The 20,275-nt window shown below is 53.0% G+C and overlaps 5 protein-coding genes across 5 annotated transcripts; 3 read left to right on the top strand and 2 right to left on the bottom strand.

The window, feature by feature from the left end:
• Positions 1-1,595: 1,595 nt before the first annotated feature.
• Positions 1,596-2,669, top strand: PG998_012094 (uncharacterized protein; the record flags this gene model as incomplete). The annotated part of the gene is made up of 1 exon (XM_066878910.1): positions 1,596-2,669. The coding sequence occupies one exon, from the start codon at positions 1,596-1,598 to the stop codon at positions 2,667-2,669; it is 1,074 nt and encodes a 357-aa protein (XP_066725294.1).
• Positions 2,670-7,930: 5,261 nt separating this feature from the next.
• Positions 7,931-9,990, top strand: PG998_012095 (uncharacterized protein; the record flags this gene model as incomplete). The annotated part of the gene is given in 2 exon segments (XM_066878911.1): positions 7,931-9,382; positions 9,400-9,990. The coding sequence occupies 2 exon segments, from the start codon at positions 7,931-7,933 to the stop codon at positions 9,988-9,990; spliced, it is 2,043 nt and encodes a 680-aa protein (XP_066725295.1).
• Positions 9,991-10,237: 247 nt separating this feature from the next.
• On the bottom strand, positions 10,238-11,611 carry PG998_012096 (uncharacterized protein; the record flags this gene model as incomplete). Its single annotated transcript, XM_066878912.1, has 1 exon — positions 10,238-11,611. One exon carries the CDS (start codon positions 11,609-11,611, stop codon positions 10,238-10,240), a length of 1,374 nt encoding a protein of 457 aa, XP_066725296.1.
• Positions 11,612-12,725: 1,114 nt separating this feature from the next.
• PG998_012097 (Adenylosuccinate synthetase) lies at positions 12,726-15,175 on the bottom strand (the record flags this gene model as incomplete). Its single annotated transcript, XM_066878913.1, has 11 exons — positions 12,726-12,803; positions 12,882-13,556; positions 13,642-13,936; positions 14,009-14,069; positions 14,132-14,145; positions 14,262-14,282; positions 14,340-14,354; positions 14,512-14,525; positions 14,590-14,657; positions 14,985-15,001; positions 15,147-15,175. 11 exons carry the CDS (start codon positions 15,173-15,175, stop codon positions 12,726-12,728), a joined length of 1,287 nt encoding a protein of 428 aa, XP_066725297.1.
• Positions 15,176-16,728: 1,553 nt separating this feature from the next.
• PG998_012098 (transcription factor SPT8) lies at positions 16,729-18,962 on the top strand (the record flags this gene model as incomplete). The annotated part of the gene is made up of 2 exons (XM_066878914.1): positions 16,729-18,572; positions 18,608-18,962. 2 exons carry the CDS (start codon positions 16,729-16,731, stop codon positions 18,960-18,962), a joined length of 2,199 nt encoding a protein of 732 aa, XP_066725298.1.
• Positions 18,963-20,275: the final 1,313 nt, after the last annotated feature.

The following is a 20,275-nucleotide window of genomic DNA, read 5'->3' on the forward strand; positions in this document are numbered from 1 at the left end:
GGGGGGAGAGAGGGGAGAGAGAGAGAATGAGCGCAAGCAGCCCAGCACCACCAGAGATTGATGAACAAAATGGTCAAATGGTGCCCCCGTCGAGATGGGATAATGTGGACGAATTTCCCAATCGGGCACCCAGGTCAGAGCAGGACAGGCATCGTGAGCGTGGGACCTGGGCTTGGTGCTGCTGGGTCCAGGGGTCAAGCATCAAGCGAAGCGGGATGTGCCTGGCACCACAGCACCAGTACTGGCACCAGCTGCACGCTACTCGGAACTACAGCATCACGAACTACGACCGGTACCAGACCGGGATGCGGTGAGATGGGAAATGCGCCTAATACGGGAGATCCGACTTGCCATGTCATCCATTCTGCCGTGGATTCGCATTGCAGAGCACACGAGCGAACAACTCCTGCTTGCTGTATGTCTATTTTAATACATCATCTCTTCATGCCCGACCGTTTTTGCTAAGACCTTCCAGAGCTGCTTCTCTGCGGAGCTGTCTAATTTTCTAGTCGACAACAGTCTAAAAGACAGAACTAGCAAACGTCATTCCAAGGCTTGAAGCTCGAGTTATTATTGTTGTTTACCCATCAATGCTATTCACAACCCGGGCATGAATGAGATCTACCGGCTATAGATGATAGTAGCTGGGATCTTGTGCAGCCGGGACTGGAGGTTGCATCTGGCATTTGTCTGTCTGTCTCTCTCCAGCCCATGCGTTCCACCTGCCGCCACCCAACCACCAACTGCCCACCCAAACGGGGGATGTTCACAACACTCAACCATGACTGCATGCACATGCATGCAGGTCGGAGGTCCTGACGGGTTGTTGTCCCATTCCCTCAAAAAGCAAACGTGAATGGCTGCACCTGGTCATGAAGGCTCTTGGTTGCCCATCACGACAGTCAACTCCCTCTCCAGCTTACGAGTTATCGACGCGCACAGCTTCAAAACAGGCCGCGACGCGTCAGTCGATTGGTCGATGCTGGCATTCCTTTGACACGCGCATGAATAATGGTGCAGGCACCAATTTTATAGCTGCGGAGCTTACATGACGCTAATGGTGGGGTCTCTTATGGAAAAGAGGCGGCTCCTTCTGCGCGACTGGCAGACTTTGGGGCAGTTGGCATTGGTTATGATTGTTTTTCTTCATCATTCAGCAGCTCCATGGACCAGCCTCTCCTCAGTTGCTGAGTTGGACTGCTTCGCTGGCCGTGAGCCACATGGTTCGCGACACTGGAAAACAGCTGCTCCTATTTCGAACTCCGCCCCAAGAGATGCGAACTTATGGGCGACCGCCTCCACTGCCCCACACTCATAGACTGCCAGCTGCATACTTTATCGCGCTTTTAATTGGCTCCCCTTAGCACAGGGCGAGGCTGCACTAACCGCAATTTGTAGCTTCAGCCACAAGAGCTTCGAAGATGGCTTCGCTGCGCTGTGGCAATTTATTTCCAGACCATTGATCTTTCGTCATTTGCCATAACCACCACAGCCTTGGCGGATCCTCCATAATCAGCCTATTGCAATAGTCGTCGATAATATTCCTCCAATACATTCCTCCTTCTCGGTAATTTTCAATCCTCTGCGAGCTCATCATGGCCGATGCGAACGCCCCAGCTGCTGCGGCGCCAGCAGATGGCCCGATCGCCCCAGTGTCACTCTTCAAGAAGCGAGGCGCAAAGGGCAAGGCCGCGATGCGAAAACGGCCGGCAACGCCTCCGCCGGCAGACAAGAATAGCGATTCTGACTCAGACTACACATCCTCCGAAAACGAATCAGGCCAAAGGGTGAAGCGGCGGAAGAAGAACAGCGCCGTGGTGACGGCATCCTCCAAAAACAACGCTGCGGCGCCTCAGCACGAATCCGCGACGCTCTTCGAGGCCGATCGGAGCGTGCCCATGACCAGCACCAACGACGCGACGAAACATAGCAACTGGTACGACGAAGACAAGAACCTGCTGGGCAAGACCCGGAAGCTACCGAGCAAAAGCGCGACGACAGAGACGCCCGACGGCAGCGCCGCGGCGTTACCGGACGGCACGTACAAGGGCCTGGCCAACAGCAACAACTTCATCCAGAAGAACCCGAACGCGCCCCAGCGGTCCGTCGGCCCCATCAAGGCGCCCACCAACATCCGCACCGTCACGACGACCGACTTCGCGCCGGACGTGTGCAAGGACTACAAGCAAACGGGCTTCTGCGGCTTCGGCGACAACTGCAAGTACCTGCACGCACGCGAGGACTACGCGCAGGGGTGGAAGCTGGACCGCGAGTGGGAGAGCGTGACCAAGGGCAAAAAGAACCTGGGCGGGACCGTCGTCGCCAGCGCGGACCGCAGCGGCGCCGGGTCCAAGGACGACGACGACACGGCCGAGGCCGCCATGCTCGAGAAGATCCCCTTCGCCTGCATCATCTGCAAGGGCCCGTACCGGAGCCCCATCGTCACCCGCTGCGGCCACTACTTCTGCGAGCCGTGCGCCCTGCAGCGGTACAGGAAGGATCCGAGCTGTGCTGCTTGCGGCTCGGGGACGAGTGGCGTGTTCAACAATGCGAAGAAGCTCTCTCAGCTACTAGATAAGAAGAGAGACCAAGCTGCCAAGAGGCGGCAGAAGGCTATCGAGAACGGTGAAGAGGTTCCCGACGAGGAAGAGGAGGCTGCGGCGAAATAGAAATGCTTCTACCATAGCAACTAATGAACAAAAACTGTAAAATGTATCTCAAACTCATTGATGATTGCTTGAAGTCAATGTGGGCCCGATGTTACCCTCGACTGATGCACGACGGTATTCACTCAGGGATCTCGCCATATGTAAAGTCCATTGCATATCTCCTACTCACGTTATCAATTGCCGGCTGTCACGAGCAATCAACGCGGCAACCCTTTCCAAAGCATACACCACATTCACTGCACCATTCATGAACGGTAATCATTCAATCTTTCCGTTCCTTGGGTATTAGTTCGCCAATCCATCACATTGGTGGAGCGGCGCAGTTTGATTTGCAATGAAACGAACGGGATATTCTGGGCCTGTGCTGGCCCATCAAAGCTCTGCGCCCCAAGTGCTCCCTGCGGGAAAACAAAAGGGGCTCGAGAGGGAGATTTGCATTTCGCTCACGAGATTCTAGTCTGAGTTACGGAGCGAATCTCGCAAACAATGTTTCTACTGATCTTCGAGAAACAGCGGAGTAGCGTGATATGAGGGTAGCATTACTAATTGATACAGATTGTATGTACAGTACGAGTCGAGTACATATGGAAAGACATCCAACTTCTCAAATTCGCCCATTCAAGTGTCGGTTGTTGACCACAGCTTTCGATAGTAAGTGCAAGGGAGCCGAGACTGTTCCGACACCAGTAGATAAGCAACGACCATGGTACCAACCGAACCATGATTTACATCCTCCCTGTTTGAAGGCCTCTGTCGCCATCTCCGACAGCAATTGCATGTTCTACATATACATCTTTTGAGTTGATGTTTCGTCATCAATGTGATAGCACACAATACTGGCCCTCCAATCACAAAGTGCCTGAATCCTTCAGGCTGGCAACTATCGCTATGCCCCAAGAGTCGCCTTGCTGGAGAGGGTACGCCCCAGCGATACGAAACGGTTCAGCCAATGATGCAGGGCTGACCATTTATCAGCCTTCATCAGCCTTATGATAGGATCTACGGTACGGTAGCATAATGGCCAGTTTCTCAAAGGTCAAAACTCTCAAAACGGGCTCGTCTTTTGCCCCTTTTAACTCAACAAGGTGATTTTACCAGATATTGATTCTTGACATTCCATGGACGCTCTATCCCCTTCTCCGCTCAGTAATGATGAAAACCAAACGAGTTGACATATGCAGAATGCAAGACTTCCGTCCTAGGTCAAAGGCGGCTTCTTGATGCGTGTGCTGCTGACATGGCAAGAGTATTAGGATGAGCGAGTTCCATCCTGATGTCGAATTTGGGTACGGCCATTCCACCAATACCAGGATTCGCCCAATCACGTTATTGCTATCTCGCCGTTCGTGCTTTCAACAAGAGCTTCTTGGTGTTGTTATGCATCTACACCAAATGGAAACCTCGCTGAAACTTCGGTACACAAATACTCTCACGGCCATTAAGATTGGGTTTCTTGCAGATCGATTTTTTTTTCCTAATGGTATCGAGCTCATTCTATAGTGGAGGACAACAGTATCATAACGAATTATACATACCAATCCGACGGATGTGACTGGCTTGATGTGACAACTTTGAAAATGCTTCGACTGAAACACACAAGACGTCCCCAAATCTGATTTGGTCGCTGCTCGGCCGAGCTAATGGGAGAGTTTATCAATATGGGTGAAGTTACGAGACTGTCCTTTCTTATTACGTGTGGGCATTACCGGCTACCAGAAACTTGGTGTGCCATGAGCCCTCGTTTCTCCAAACCACCTGTGAGCGTTACAGTGTTTGACATGCGAGTCAGAATCCGGCAGCCCGCGACGTCGAACATGGCCCTAAAGCTGTTTTATTCCCGAGCCCTGTGTCTCGGATATTCAACTATGAAGGGGCCTGGTCAGGAATCACTCTCAACTGCCTCCGTGGAATGGTGGGTGCAGATTCTCGCATAATGAGATATGATTGGTCCCCCTCTATATATAATACGGGTTACACGATACCAACAGAAGATTCCCTGGGCATGGCGCCCTTGGTCGCGTTTCGTTAGCCCGGGTTCTTGTACCTGCGGCGGATAGATGTCGTCGGGTTTTAGATTCTCAACGTGCTCATGTCGCGGCCTGCTTTCGGACGCGCAACCCAGGATCATGAAGGGCGCGCTACTGTTGAGCTGCACGATGACCGTGGCGCTTTCTGTAGCTCTCTCCGCCGTGGCAGGCCCCCTGGGAATCGACATATGAGTACCGACTTCTTCGGCACTGTCGTTCAAGAGTCCGCATGGCCAGGCGCTAACGCTTTCCTGATTAGTCTCAACGCCCCGGGTTGATCAGTTAACTCTAAAAATATAGCAGATAAGGAAATTATCCAGCCCGTCAGAAGTCCCCTCGGTGGCTGCTGTGGACTCCGCTGTCGTGGGCCTCTGTTCCGGCAAGTTCGCCGTCTTGGCCATGTCCACTTACTTGCCGTGTATCGACGGCTCCGCCGAAAACTCAGCATTGGCTACCGTCTACCGCATCGCAAACAGCAAGGTCACCGCTGTCAGACTTTGGGTCTAAGTGTTGATGATCACCACCAGCACTGTCTGCTCTACCCACACAGACAGTCCAGGCTCGCCAGGACCCCGAACCGAGAGGCTGGCTTTCTCCTGCAACGCCGTCTCCGCTCGATCGACTCTGACCCCTTTCACATTTCGATCTATTTGCCAATTGCCTCGGCCATGGGCACCGCCATTGTTGGATGCTTCTATCTGGCTCCGGGGTATCCTTTGGCTCATCTATGGGCATCCTTCTGCGGTATACTAACTACGATATCTCCGTAGTCTTGCTGCTCCCTTGCGGACATTCCCCTTTCCACGTGAAAGCTTATGGCACCCCAAACTTGGCCTGATGGCGAATGTCTTCATGGTTGCGTGTTATGCTATAGAACTTGTAATATCATGCTCCGCGGCCTATCTGCCCGGTGTTGCCAGGTAGATGAATTATTAGTCAATTACTCTGGTAACCACGCTTATGTTAATGGTATCGAAGTAGATTTCACATACTAATTGAGTATAAAGTTAACGAAACGCAACATCTAAATCATGTAGACGTGATGTACTCGTGTAGCTGTAGTGACTACTGATACGTTAGCTAACTAGCATTGCCAGGCCTTTTATAGGCCTATATCTCGGCGACTGTTATGACATTAAATTGATTCATTGCCTTGGTGGTGGAATGGCAATGAATCAATTCATCTTTTTGAATTACATTTCAATAGGCATTCAGTTCGAATCCAGTACCTGCCATTCGGCTTTTCCAGCAGAAGCATTAATTAGCCTGTCCTTGTGAATTGTCCATTAACTCTAACTTGTAGAACATATAACAAATCACAGGCAAGCGTCCGGACGCGACAGAATACTTAAGACTCATCAAAGAGACCAATATGTTGATGGCTCATTGTGTTAATCTCCCTTGAAAGGAAACATTATGTGTTTGTGTATCTTGCCTAGGATTGATGCCCACATTCCGGCTTCATGGAAGACCAAATCTAGACGCACTTCATACAAACATCTATGATAGTGACCGCTATCATAAGGCTTCTTACAAGACTCAATATTCGATCCACAGAGCGTTGTGTATTCATGTCTATTAGCAAGCCACGTTTTCAAAGATCATGGCTATTTGCGGAGTGATATTACACATAAGTGTTGCCCTCTGAATGTTGCTCCACGAGTTATCGTCGTCTTATTGATTGCATTTGGTGTCGCCTGTTCAGAGACAGAGACTAGCATACTATGTCGGCCATCCACTTAGGGTTTCCAGTTCCACCATGGGATCCCGTATACGGGTTCGCAGATGGCACACACACCGCTGATACTGGGTAGAGTATTGTCTGTGAGATCTGGACAGTCGAGTTGCTTATGGTCGCAGTCTTTCTCTGGGCACTTGGTGCAAGTTGAGATCTCGTTGATGACAATCTTCCTGACGCCCTTGCACTTATTGCAGTGAAAGTACTTGCTGTCGATGATACACATATTGGTGGGATCAAAGGGGTGGAAGTGAGAAGGGTGTGCTTGCCTTTTATTGCTTGGTGTATTTGGGTTGGACTTCGTCCACTATATGACTTGCTGATTAACTCCCTTGGAGAGACCGTCCATATCTGAGGGGCCCATTGGAGTAGGACTGATTGCTTATTTTGTTACTCTATACTGGTATAAGTGACTCATGCATGTTGAAGATGCCTTAATGACAATGATATTCTGAGATGCAAACATGATTAGGTTCAAACTCATAGTGTTTCTTTGATTCTGACATGAATGCCAGTACCTGAGTATGCGCACCTTTTGAGCGACCAGAACGTGCATGTCCCACTCGGTTGCTAAGACTTGACACTACGATTAATACGTCTCTTGAAGACGATACTAGAGTTTTCTGGTGTCCGAACACTTTCTGTGTCCTATTTCAAGCAAAACCAATAGCTCTTCTGTTGTTCTTGCAGTAGCCAATATAGCCCCCAACAAGCACAGTGGAAAGCCCTCGGCCGACAACTATAAAAGGAGAGCTGACACGGGCACTGACGAGTAAGCTTACGTGTGACAGGCAACTGGAAGATTCGGGGTGATATCCGAGTCGTCGGGATGTAGGAGGATTGTCTGCCACAGGCGTCACATATTGCGCGGGTGAGAACATTCGGATGGTAGTACGCGTGTAATGCGCCAGGGGTACACGTACACAAGGGTGATGGCAGCTTAGCGAGGGTGATGAGACTCGAGTCAAGCCGGATCATAGACCTGCTATAGAAGTCCTTGAGGCCTGCAATTGAAGGTCTTACAATCCATTGTATTTGAACCAGACATTCATTGCCATCAATTCCGCTTTCATATGAGGTCGTATTAAGAAAAAGAGCCCCCAACAGGCACTAACAGACGTTGGGATTAGCGGACCTTGGCGGATCAACTCCCCACACTGGGCATCGGGCCATCTTGAATCTTGATTGATTGCAGGCGTACGTCAGAGGCACAGCGGTACCTTCCCAAAACAGCCAGCCAACCACCGCCAGCCCCCGCCCCCATCCCATTTCTCAGCCCTCACTGTCTACTGTCTCATGGGCAGAAGAACATGGGGTGGTGTGCTTACTCCGTACATACGCGTACACTTGCTGCAAGGGATGGGTACGAGTCGTCTCCTTCTTCTGAAGACTAGGACGATCTCCCGCAGCCATCATTGTCTCATCCATCAATCCCTCGTCAACGTCAATCCCCTCAATTGACCATGATGGAGAAAGTCTCACCTCCAGCGCCCACGATGAAGGGCGATCTGCCTCAAAGGGCGTCGCAATCGCAACCGCCAAGACGGAGGGAGTCCTTTACTGTTCCCAACTTTGTCTGGCAGTTCCTCATCGTCCTGGAGCTCTTGTACCTCCTCTATCCGACACTGTCGTCGCTGCCTGGTATCAATCACTTCCTCCCACCCGTGAAGCAACACCCGATACACGGTCATCCCGCCAATTGCCACGGTTCGTCACCGTCGTCGCCTTTCGGCCGCTTTCCCCAGGCCGACGATCCATTCCGGTTCATTCCCTGCACGGGCACGAGCCTCCCACCCGCTCTCGACGACCCCAAACCCGACTCGTCATGGATGAAGCTCTTCGATCCCAACCCCAACCACTGGAGCTGGGGCAACCGCACTGCGACTTCGATCACCGCGGAGCAGCAAAATGATCCGTACGCCGGCCGCGGCATATACATGTGCGGCTACCTCGATGTTCCGCTCGACTACACCAATAAGTCCGACCCACGCATCGCGAGGCTCGCCGTGACCAAGTTCCAGGTCTCGGGTCTTTCCTCGGATCACAACACGAAGAAAACGGAGCGCACTGTCGTGATAAACCCGGGCGGTCCCGGCGGCAGCGGTACTTCCTATGCGTGGCGGGCAGCCGAAGAAATTACTGAGCGGCTCAGCGGCGGCCGCTACGACGTCCTGGGTTTCGATCCTCGCGGCGTCAACGCCTCGCTGCCCACGGTCTCCTGCTCTCCCCACGACGCTGACCGGGACCGCTGGTCGCTGGAATGGCAGAAATACCGCGCCGCTGCGGACTCGAACACGAAGCAGCTGCACTTGATGGATGCCTTTCACAATGCCACCCTCCGTGCTTGCTGGGAGCGTCAGGGCGACCTTGCGCGCTTCGTCAGTACCGCCTTTGTTGCCCACGATGTGGAGGAGATCCGCAAGGCGCTCGGCGAGGACGAACTGACGGGATTTATGGTCAGCTACGGTACCGGTATCGGCCAGACCTATGCCAACATGTTCCCTAACAGTGTCGGTCGCCTGATTCTGGACGGGACTGAGTATGTGCGTGACCATCGCCTTGCTGGCGGCTTTGGGTTTACGGCTCTCGATAACGTGACCAATGCCTGGCATGACGGCTTCTTGGGTGAATGTCTCAAAGCCGGCCCAGAGCATTGCGCCCTCGCCAAGACGGAAAGTGGCGAAAGCCGTACTCTGACCGAGCTCGATATTTGGATGCAGGGGGTCATTGGTAGCTTGGCTTCCCAGCCGCTGCCCGCTTACACGGAGAAGAGTGGTCCCTCACTGGTGACATACTCGGTGTTGGTGAGTGCCATCTACCAGAGCATGTACAACCCCCACAGCTGGAAGGCACTGGCCGAGATGCTTTATGAACTGGGCCAAGGCAACACCACCCTCGCGGGGGAGTTCCTGGACGCCAACTGGTGGCAATACGACCCGTCCCTCCCTGCCCGGCGGCCAACAAGAAAACCTCGGCCGACGACCTCACTCTCCTGGTCGTCTGCTCCGACGCCTACGACGGCGACTATCACGACCTGCGATGGTGGAGCCACCTCTGGGAAGACATGACGCGCAAGTCGTGGATCGCGGGCGACTCGCGCTTCTTCGTCTTCGCGTGCCGCCACTTCGCGACGTACTGGCCCAAGCCCGCCGAGGTCTACCGCGGCGACCTCAACCACACGCTCCGCAACCCGGTGCTGCTGGTCGCCGAGACGTACGACCCGGCGACGCCGCTGCGCAACGGCCGCCGCCTGGCGGCCGAGATGGGCGTCGAGAACGCGCGGCTCATCGCCCACCACGGCTACGGCCACTCGTCGGGCCGCGACCGCTCCGCTTGCACGGATGGCTACCTCAAGGCGTATATGTTGGACGGTGCGCTGCCTGCGGACCAGGAGACGGCTTGCTATGCGGATGAGAAGCCGTACCTGTACGGCGTGAAGAAGGACGAGCCTGGGTCGCTGGCGGCGGCGGCGGCCGGCGCGAGGGGGTTCGATCCGGTGGCTTCGTGGCGGGAGCATTTGAGGGAGACGCGGCTGCTGGGTCCTCCTCGTGTTTGAGCTTCAGCACATTTCTAATGACTTTATGTTTTATGTCACACGGTACATATGGGTTTATTAGGCACCCAATGGATATAGCAAAGCGTAGCGTAGGAATAACAGTATATCAATCGCTTTCGACAATGCCCCACGAGGAGGTGCTACAATGTGACACAGGAGAAGCATCATAGGATAAACAAACTTAGGCAAGGGGTCACATGTTTATTACTCTTGGCAAGTGCCTGCCTGCTTTGGGTGGACTCGGCCATCAGACAGTTCGAGTCCACTTCAGCCTGTGAGTCCAATCCGTCGTGTAAGTCCACTTCGAGTTGCGACTCCACACAAACTCCAAATATTCCTCGTTCCCATTTCTTATATGGTCCTGCCTGCTGATATCCCCATCATCGAACTCGAGTTCGAACCGCAGCTCTGCTCCCTCCCCAAGATGTGTGATGGCAGTAGTGCACCACACAGCCTCCACATCCTGCCGCAGACCTGATGCCAATGCCGGGGCCTTGCAGATAGCAACCTTTGCACTTGGGGGATTATGTTCGGCCGTGTAGATACAACAGGCATCGAAATCGTTTGCCCAGAACATTCTCATGTAACGGAGATTGGGCATACGAGCCGCGACCTGGCCACTGATGAGATAGTGCTGGTTGATCCTGTCGTGCAAGTCGGAGTTCGAATCTATACGTGTGTGGTAGCTGGGACGTTCTAATTGCCCTTGATTGTTCTCGGAAATATCGTCTTCCACATCCTTGGTCCATCGATCCATGCTTAGGACGTCGACTTCGCGCATATGCGGCCAAAGCTCATCATCTCTAGGTAGAAAATCGCAGCCTACATCCATCGATAGCGAGACTTCCTCCAGCTGAACTGACAGCTGTCGCAAGGCCTGGCCGAGTGGATCAGACTTTCCTGGCATCAACCATGCAGGAATCGCTGGCCACGTGGGGTCGTCCAGGCAGCTGTATTCTAAGCCGAATTTTCGCACAGATTCTGGTATGAGGTGCAACGCATTCGCGAAATCCCGTCGACCACAGACTCCTGATTCATGGTGGAAATCGCATAGTCGCCATCCTATGCTTCGTAGCAGGGGGAACCGGGTAGAAATCTCGCAGCATGCCTTGGGGCTAAGCCAGGTATCAACCAAGACCCCGAACGATGTGATGGAAGGGACTTCAGGCAGCTGGCGGTAGTCGTCAGGTCGCAGATTCAAGAGCATCCGATCATTGAGATTTAGCCACGCCTGATCCATTGGCCTCCATTGGCCCAGGACCAGCTTGACCTTTCCACTGGGCATATTCCATTTCCGTAGGTGGCCTAACAGATTGTCCAGCTCCGCAAACAACGCCTCGCTGGCCCGTTGCGCCTCTGATCTGGACAGTTCCTCCTTGATCTGTGGAAGTATTAACGCATAGGAAATCTTCCGAACGTGAGATTGCCGCAAAGGCGTCATGATCTCGGCAGCCTCGGACAAGCGATGCGGATCCAAGTCGAGCGCCTTGAACGCGACGGGTTCGGCAAGAACTTGCCACTCCCGCGATATTGCGGCGTATTTCCAAAGGTTGTGTCCGTAATCATCTGCCATGGCGAGGCGTATGATTGGCCCCTTGACCTCGGGAGGGAGGGTGTCCATGGTTGCTGTTGGTTGTAACCTCTGAAAGACTTGAGATTAGTTGACCTACTAAAGGGAAAAGAAATATGTAATATCAATGGGAGAGAGGCAGCCTTTATATATAAATATGTTCTGAGTAGGAATGAATTGAATGCTTCTATTCGTCTGTAATACTGGATTTTTCTATCTATATTCAATATGGAAGAACAAAGGATAAATTCAATATACGAAAAAATAGAAAGAACTTGTCCTGCATTCAATTTCCTAGTGTATTCAAGTGACCGTTCCAGCCATGGTCTGACTGAGTACATAATTATCTATGATCTACGCATACCCCTCCGTAACATAAGCAATATCTCTCGTAAGGCCATCACTACCACACTTGATAGCAACACGATATCGAGAGTTCAAAGTAATACCCATGGGCAAAGGCAGACAGAACTGCAGTATCATATAGTTAACATAGAAGCCAGATTAGTCCGGATGTGGATGTTGTAACCCCTATTTGCTTTTGGCGATTGCATGTGGTGCTTGATGATTATGACTCAATATTGTCAAAATCTTTATTCAAATATCTTGAAGCACAAGCTACCTACGTCTTTGCGTAATATCATTTGAGGTAGTCATTCAGCTCCAATGCAAGAGTAATCACGTCCCTGCGAGACGACTACCAAATGCAGTTTTCACTCTGTAACCTGATTTCAATTTGTCCGGATGAGAGCTTTCACAAACTAGCCGTCGTAACTAACAAAAGCAATTGAAATCAATCTCCTCAAGGCGGAAAGAGTTGACGGTTTGGCAACGGAATAATTGCTAGCAGCACACACAATATGGTAGCAGTACTCCCCAGCATAAGTGAGCGTTACATGCCGGCCGGGGCAATCATGGTAGTTCGATGGTAGCTAGTGACTGATGGCGTATCCAACAGGATGATATACCTTTCCAGACATAGTCTCAAGACCAATATGATCTTTACGATACGTTATTTGATAATTGTTGTGCAAAACACAACGTTCTATATGACTTTTCGGTGCGCCTCATCTATACGACGACGGCGAAGGTACAATATGTGACTAACCTCTAAATACTACCATAGAGCTGGTCTAGGGCGTAATGGGATGATGCCTCGGAAATACTATCGAACAATCATGGCCTCGCGATCGGGACCAGTACCAATCCACTTCACCTTGACACCAACGAAACCCTCAATGAACTAGATAGATAGAGTAATGTCAGCTACGGCATAATCGTTGGGGGCATCTTCATTCCAAGTGAGTAGTGTCTTGCTTACCTCGACGTATTCCCGAGCCTCCTGAGGCAAATCCTCGAACGTCTTGGCGTTGGTGGTGGGCTTCATCCAGCCCTTGAAGCTCTTGTAGATGACCTCGACGGTGTCGAGGAACTCGAGGCTGGCGGGGAACGAGTGGAGCTCGTCGCCCGTCTTGGGGTCGCGGTAGCCGACGGCGACGCGGATCTCCTCGAATGTGTCGAGGCAGTCGAGCTTGGTCAGGTTGAGCGACGTGTAGTGGTTGACCGCCGTCGAGTACTTGACCACGACCAGGTCCAGCCAGCCGCAGCGCCGCTTCCGACCCGTGCTGACGCCCCACTCGCGCCCGATCTCCTGCAGCTTGGTGCCCGCCTCGCCGTTGTCCTCGGTCGGGAACGGGCCGCCGCCCACGCGTGTCGTGTACGCCTTCACGACGCCGACGACTTCGGTGATCTTGAAGGGGTTCAGGGCCAGGCCCGTGATGACACCGCCGAGTCCGGCGTTGCTGCTGGTCACGTAGGGATAGGAGCCGTAGTCGATATCCAGCATGAGGGCGTTGGCGCCCTCGATAAGGACGTTCTTGTTGGCTTGCACGACGTCGTTCATGAACTCGACGCCATCGACCATGTATTTCTTCAGCTCTTTGCGGTACTCGTTGAATCTGGAGATTTCCTCCTCAACGTCGTACTTGAGGAGATCCTATATGCCAATAGCAATTGGTTAGCGAAACGATCGCTCGAGAAAATGACGACCAACGGGTGCTTATATGAAGCTTGAGACATACGCCATAGCGCTTCTTGTAGCCGTCGGCAAGCTGGCGAATCATGCGGTTGAATTTCTCTTCGTCAAGGATGTCGTGAACGCGGATACCGCTGCGGGCAGCCTTGGTCGCATACGATGGGCCAATGCCGCGACCGGTAGTGCCGATGGCGCGGGTTCCGAGCTCGACTTCTTCGAGTCCATCAACGGCGGCGTGGAGGTCGAGGTTGACCTGAGCGCGGTCGCTGACCTTGATGCGATCACGGACGCCGTTAAGGCCCTTGGCCTCGAGCTCCTTGAGCTCCTTGAAGAAAGAGGGACTGTGTAATTCGTATTAGTCTCAGCGTGAGTCCCGGGGATTCACCGGCCGGAGCATAGCAGAGGACCCTTACACATGGAAGACGACGCTTGTGCCGATGAAGTTGAGGCACTTGGGGTTGATCAATCCCGATGCTATATCGTTATGTAAGAAATTTCGAACGCGAACATGGTACGAATACCCGAGGAGTACACACGGAGAAGATGGAAACTGGATGACGTGTCAGTATATCGCAAACAGAAGAGTTGTGGTCGGCTAAGGCCTGTACGCACCCCTAATGGCGCACGCAAAAAGGGGTGCGACTGCCTCCCAGAGGTTTGAATTACCTGTATGAGACACCGTTTGCGCTATAGAGACCAGTAATTAGTTTCTGCCGCTGGCATGATTGCGATTGAGAAACTCACACGATGGAGTGTCCGCTGCGGTCCGATAAACTAGGTCAGCATTGTCCTAGTAACGTCCGACTAGCTTTTCGGGGCCCAGTCGATTCAACCGCCCAAGGCATCGCAGCTTTGGACGATCAATTGAACAGATCTTCGAGCTCCAATCTCAGCGAAAAGGGGCCATATGGCTTACGCGTTGTGGCCGCCCTGTTATTTGATTATATTAGCAACGTTGCTGGTTGAGGCGCAAAGGGGCACACAAGGTACGTACAGCGGCACGAGCACAGATCTCGGCTTTAGGGCAGAGAATGTCGGTGAGCTTGCCCTTTCCCTCGTCACCTGTATTTCCAGCGCGTCAGTAACTCTAGTGTGACAATCAAAAGCCAATCGCAGGTATATTAGGGCAATGGTGAATAACGCGCGACACGATGCTGCCAGCCGAGTACGAGTCCGGTACCAGGACCGTGATGCGTCTTGCGCCGTGTTCCGGGTACGAGCATAACTCCTAGTGGCACGATCCGTCGCTAAGCCATGAGATAGGATGGGACCAAAGGCGTCGACCACGTTGCCTCAGAACTGATCGTGACGTGCCGGTGGGAGTATACAGGCGTTGTTGAGGGGCGCATCATGTTGTAGCTCGGAAAAGGGAATAGAGGACATGCTTACCCCATTGGGCGCCGAGACTGCAAGATAATGGTATTAGCAATTGTATTGTATTTCCAGGGATCGCGAGTGACACGCGATCCCCTGAACGAGATGGCAGGTTCAACAGACGACGGCGCAAAAGGGCACGAGACAGCATGGATTCGGTTTTGCGGACATGCTTACATGATGGTGATTTTTCCAGCTTCAGACATGTTGAGAGGTGCACAGAAGGAGGATGAATAGCCAAAAGATACAACGATATACGTTTTCGACAGGAGACAGCGTACACGATATCGTCGGACTAGAGTCGCAAGGCGAGCAAGAGTGAACCACCAAAAGGGAAAAATCCTACCCCGCGGGCAGACGCGTGAATTTATGAAGGGGGTAAGGAAGGGTAAATGGAGGGGTTAGTGGGGCAGAGTGACTGCGGTCTCCAGTAACATGATGCAATAGTGGCCCGTCTAGGCTGTCTTGAGTCTTCAATTCGCGGAGCGATTCCACTGTGCCGTCTGGTTGACTTTCTTTCCACATGCATTGATGCATCTCATTTTGCTGGGATAGCTTATCGGTTTCCCTTGACATTCAGCAATTCCCCCATGGATTCCAGGCTGCCAGGGGGAGATCAATCGCTGAGACCGAGACGTGAGTCTGAGTCAAATCCGCGAAAGACTAGTCGATAACTGCCAAAAAGTCTCATGGTTATCTCGTGGTCAGGAACAAAAACCCTCAAGCCAACTAACCCAAACCAAGCTAGCCAATTCCCCCCTAGCCAGCGCAACTCAGCTCGCAGCACGCCTTACGGCTGGCGGCTCTGTCACGTAACTCATATGTAACATGTCCTTGTTCTGACCTACGCGAAGCACCCTAGTGCAGCCGTTGTCTCCAGTCCCGACTCATTAACCGTCCTGGACTTGCGTGGCTGTAGCCGACAACCGACTGCAAGAGCGCGGTTATAATATCCGTGGTGCGTGGCCGATATCGCTATGACTTGAGTAATATGACTGTCTGGCTTAAACCTGGATATGTACACCGCCGGATTCCTGGACGTTAGCGGTGACAAGTCGTTTCCGAAGCCTGTTTCCAGTAAACCAAGTCATTGCGTTTTGAATTGGGGAGTATTTGGACAAAGACCGTGGCTGGATAAGCTGAGCGGATTGGAGTGCTGGAGCCGCATTTGGAGGTTCAGCCACATGCGTTTTCTTTTCTTTGCAAGTCAACGATGGGTGAAGGGGGCTTGCGACACAGACCAGTAACATCCCTGCAACACCTTCAGCTCCAAACCTTGTCGCAATCGCCTCTGTTGTCGCGAACTGAACTGCTGTCGCGTCTGCCAAAAAGAGCTCTGCCCAGATCGACAACTCGTTACTTGCCCATAACCCGCATCCATTCAATATAAAATCGGGAGTATCAACTACCCATTGCCAAACACAGCTATTTGCAATTGTGAAGAGCTAGGCTTTCTTGCTGTTTGTTTGTTTGTCGGATCCCGATCTCTTGCTTTGGGCCGGCCCAAGAACAAGAACAACCAGAATGAAGTCATGTCCTTGCGACCTTAACCCGTAGCGACGTCAACATATACTCGCCCCCTGCGAACGTCTATCTGCACCGTCCGACGTGCACGCATCCATCTTCGTCTCCATCTCCCCCAAAACTTCATCAAAGTCGACATTGGTCTTGGCACTACCCGCAGCTTCAACATTTTCGGCCAGCATTTCAATATACACCCTAGAAACCTGCTTTGCGCTGTGTCGCCTACTCCGTCGCTATGGATGACTTCGATCGCGAAAGCAACGCCAGCTCGTCCGAGCCCGAGGACGAGTTGATGGCCGACGCCGAAGAACAGGAGCAGCACAACCAGCGAGACCAGCAGGCCGAGCGGGACCACGATGAGGACGAGAACGAGAACGAGAACGACAATGATGACGATGACGACGACGACGACGAGGATCATGACGATGATGACGAGGAGGATAATAATAATAATACTCAACAGGACCATCATGAACATGTCAACGGCACCGCCGACAACCGACGCAGCGGCAGCGGCAGCCCTCAACCTGACGGTCAAAATTCGCTGTCCCAACCCACCATCAAGCGTACATCCGCCACGCCGGGGCCTTCGTCTCTTACCACCCCCAAGTGGGCGCCTATGGTGCGCCCCGAGGTCCTGAATGCGAGAACCTACGATATCGTCCCCACGATGGCGGCGCCCATGTCGACTAGCATCAATGCGCTGTCGGTCACGCCGGATCTGAGGTACTGGATGACAGGCGGCAGTGATGGATACATCAGAAAATACGACGGACCCGGCACCATAAATGGGAAGCAACAGCTTACTGTGGCGCAAAGACATCCTTTCGTGGACTCGGTGACCAAGGCCGGCATTCTGATGTCGTACTGGGAGAACGCAGAACCACACACGCCTAACATGCGATCCGAGGACCAACTTCTGAGCCCGGTCTATTCTCTGGCGGTCCACTCGGAGGCATTGTGGCTGCTGTCGGGTTTAGAGAGTGGTGGCATCAACCTGCAGAGTGTGCGTCACGATGAAGGCAAGCGCATCACTTGCTTGCAACAACACACCAACGCCGTTAGTGTGTTGACCCTGGCGGCGGACGAGAAGAGTGTCCTCAGTGGTAGTTGGGACAAGAATATATTTGACTGGGATCTTAACACGGGCAAAGTCAAACGTTCATTTGATGGAAGTGGAGGACAAGTATCAGCCCTTGAAACGAGGCCAATGGGAGGTTGCCCCGTACCACCGGAAGCAAGCGAAGAAGACATCAGCGACACCTTTTTCAGCAACAACGATGCCCCCATCAAAGACGACTTTGACTTTTCCCTGGATGGCGTGAACAACACAGCCACGGATGCTGTGAACGGGGACTTGAATAGCACTTTTGCTACGGATACCAATGGGGCCGTCGGCGATATGAATGGCGCCATGGATGCACAGGGTAGCCCGGCTCACGATAGTCTCTTTGGTAGTCCCGCAGCAGGCTCGGATTTGTTTGGCGATAACTTCGGGGGTGATGACGACAACGAGTTTTCGCGGGCTATGATGCAGGATTCAGCCCAGGAGAACATGGAGGCAGCCCAAGACAACACGGCCATGCCAGAGTTCGACATGTCGTTACCCAGTTTTGATGGCATGAATAACGACGCCTCTAATACTGCGGTGACCGCAGACAGTACCCACGAGTTGGGTACCACGACCGAAGAGCCTACACAGCAAGAAGATACAACTACGTTAAACGGCAGCTTTGACAGTACCTTGCAGCCGCCGCTAGAGTCGCAAGCTATTACAGAGGATGCATCTACCCAGCCAGAGCTGCTAACGCAGCCGCACGAAGCCGACGCGCCCGGGACGCCCTCGGCCCTCTTCGATCCAGCCCCGGAATCCCCCTCGATGCTTTTCGCGGAGCCGCCGGCGACGCACTACGACACGTCACAGACGTCGGATTCGACGTTCCTCTCGGCGTCGATGGACGGCACGCTGCGCATCTGGGACCGCCGGGTGCCCAACCCCATCGCGCGCATCGGCACGCGGCCCGGCGTGCCCCCTGGTGCATGGGCGCCTGCTGGTCCAACGACGGCAACTGGATCTACGTCGGCCGCCGCAACGGCACCGTCGAGGAGTTCAGCGTCGCGAAGGCCCGCGGCGGCCGCCAGGGCTGGCAGCCCGAGCGCGTGTTTCGGTTTCCCGGCGGCAGCGGGCCCGTCAGTTGTTTGCGGCCCATGGCCAACGGGCGGCACCTCATATGCGCGTCGCACGATATTCTGCGGCTGTACGACTTGCGGGCCCAGGACGCGTCGGCCAGGCGCGCGCCCCCGCCGTTCCTCATCGTGCCGGGTCCTCCTCGGGCGGGTGTCATTTCGAGTCTCTACATTGACCAGACGAGCCGCTTTATGCTCTCGGCGGCCGGCACGCGCGGCTGGGAGGGCACGAATACGGAGGTGCTCATTGGGTACGAGATCAACGTCCCGCCATCGCTTTGAGAGGAGAGAAAACTTCTAGTTTACATATACCAAGGCGCGTTGAGAGAAGCGAGCAAAGGGGTCGGATACTTGAGGGGTAGAAAGAGTTGCGCGTCCATCGACGCGAGCGTTGATTGTTGCAAAACTACAGACTACTGTTGAAAGCGGAGGAGAAGAAGCCATTCTAGTGCTGCATGGACTACTGTTTGTTACTTGCTATACAGCTACATGTATGGAGTAAATCTTCACTGGTTAGGCAGTATAGCTTGGTTATTGTGTAGTACGAGGACTGAATATATATATACCCGATACTTGAACGAGGCCGCTTTCATCCATTTGAAGTTCCGGGCAGTGATTGTGTTGGACGTGAGCCTGAGCGAGTGAACTTTTTCCCTTGCCGTTCGTGCATGGACGATGCATCGACTGCGTTTGTGGTGCAGCGGCTGGTAGTGACAGGTGTCTTACGTACATGTACATGGCCTGAGGCGAACAGTAAAAGCAAATGAAGCCTTACAGAGTTATACTCGGCCGGGCATACACATACATACACATATGTCAAAAGGTCAAAAAGCACAGCCGGAGGCATGCCGAAACGATCTGGCTGGATTGACGAACAACTGACCTGTTGTCAATCCACGTTCTGCATATGCAGAGGGAGAGGTAGAAAGGCAGGCAAATTCGGTCCTCCCCTGGAGGGTGCTAATGCATATCAGGCGGGAACAAATGGTTGCCGCGATCATATGCCTCGACAAGATCTTCAATGGGAGATAATGTATAGATTGGAGATAGAAAATGGCGATAGCTGGCCGCAACAATTGCCATACGAAATATGCGTTAGGGGTGTTGTTTTGGTGTTAACAAGCAGGGGTAGCTTTGCTTAGCGGGGGTTTACAGGGGATCGACCAGGTCGGAGAAAACACTCCTGCCAGAATATCGGAATCTTGAACTTCTAAACGTCACCACTTTTGACCTCGCCCAAGCCCCCCAAAATCAGCCGAGAGTTGCAGGGCAGATGCGGGAGCAAGCCACTTCGATCATGTTTCTGTATTGCCCAATGGCCTGCTTGGATTTCGGAACCAAGACCCGATCCTTACTATTGTCATCTCGTTTTTCCCATATTGCCCAATACGACTGACCGGTTCGCATCGCCTCGACCAATCAGTCTATCAAGCCCACGGCTTGAACCAACGGTTCGGAGCTCTCGGGAAGATCATGAACGATTTTTGGATGAGATCGATCGGGAAAAAACGTGGCGGCCATTGGGTGACCCGACAGCTACCATCTACCATCTCATATCGTCTCCAATAAATACTTCGGGCGGCAGTTGAATGCCA

The sequence above is a fragment of the Apiospora kogelbergensis genome (assembly GCF_038363985.1).
Source record: "Apiospora kogelbergensis strain CBS 113332 chromosome Unknown utg000008l_segment0_segment0, whole genome shotgun sequence".
NCBI classification, from domain to species: domain Eukaryota; kingdom Fungi; phylum Ascomycota; class Sordariomycetes; order Amphisphaeriales; family Apiosporaceae; genus Apiospora; species Apiospora kogelbergensis.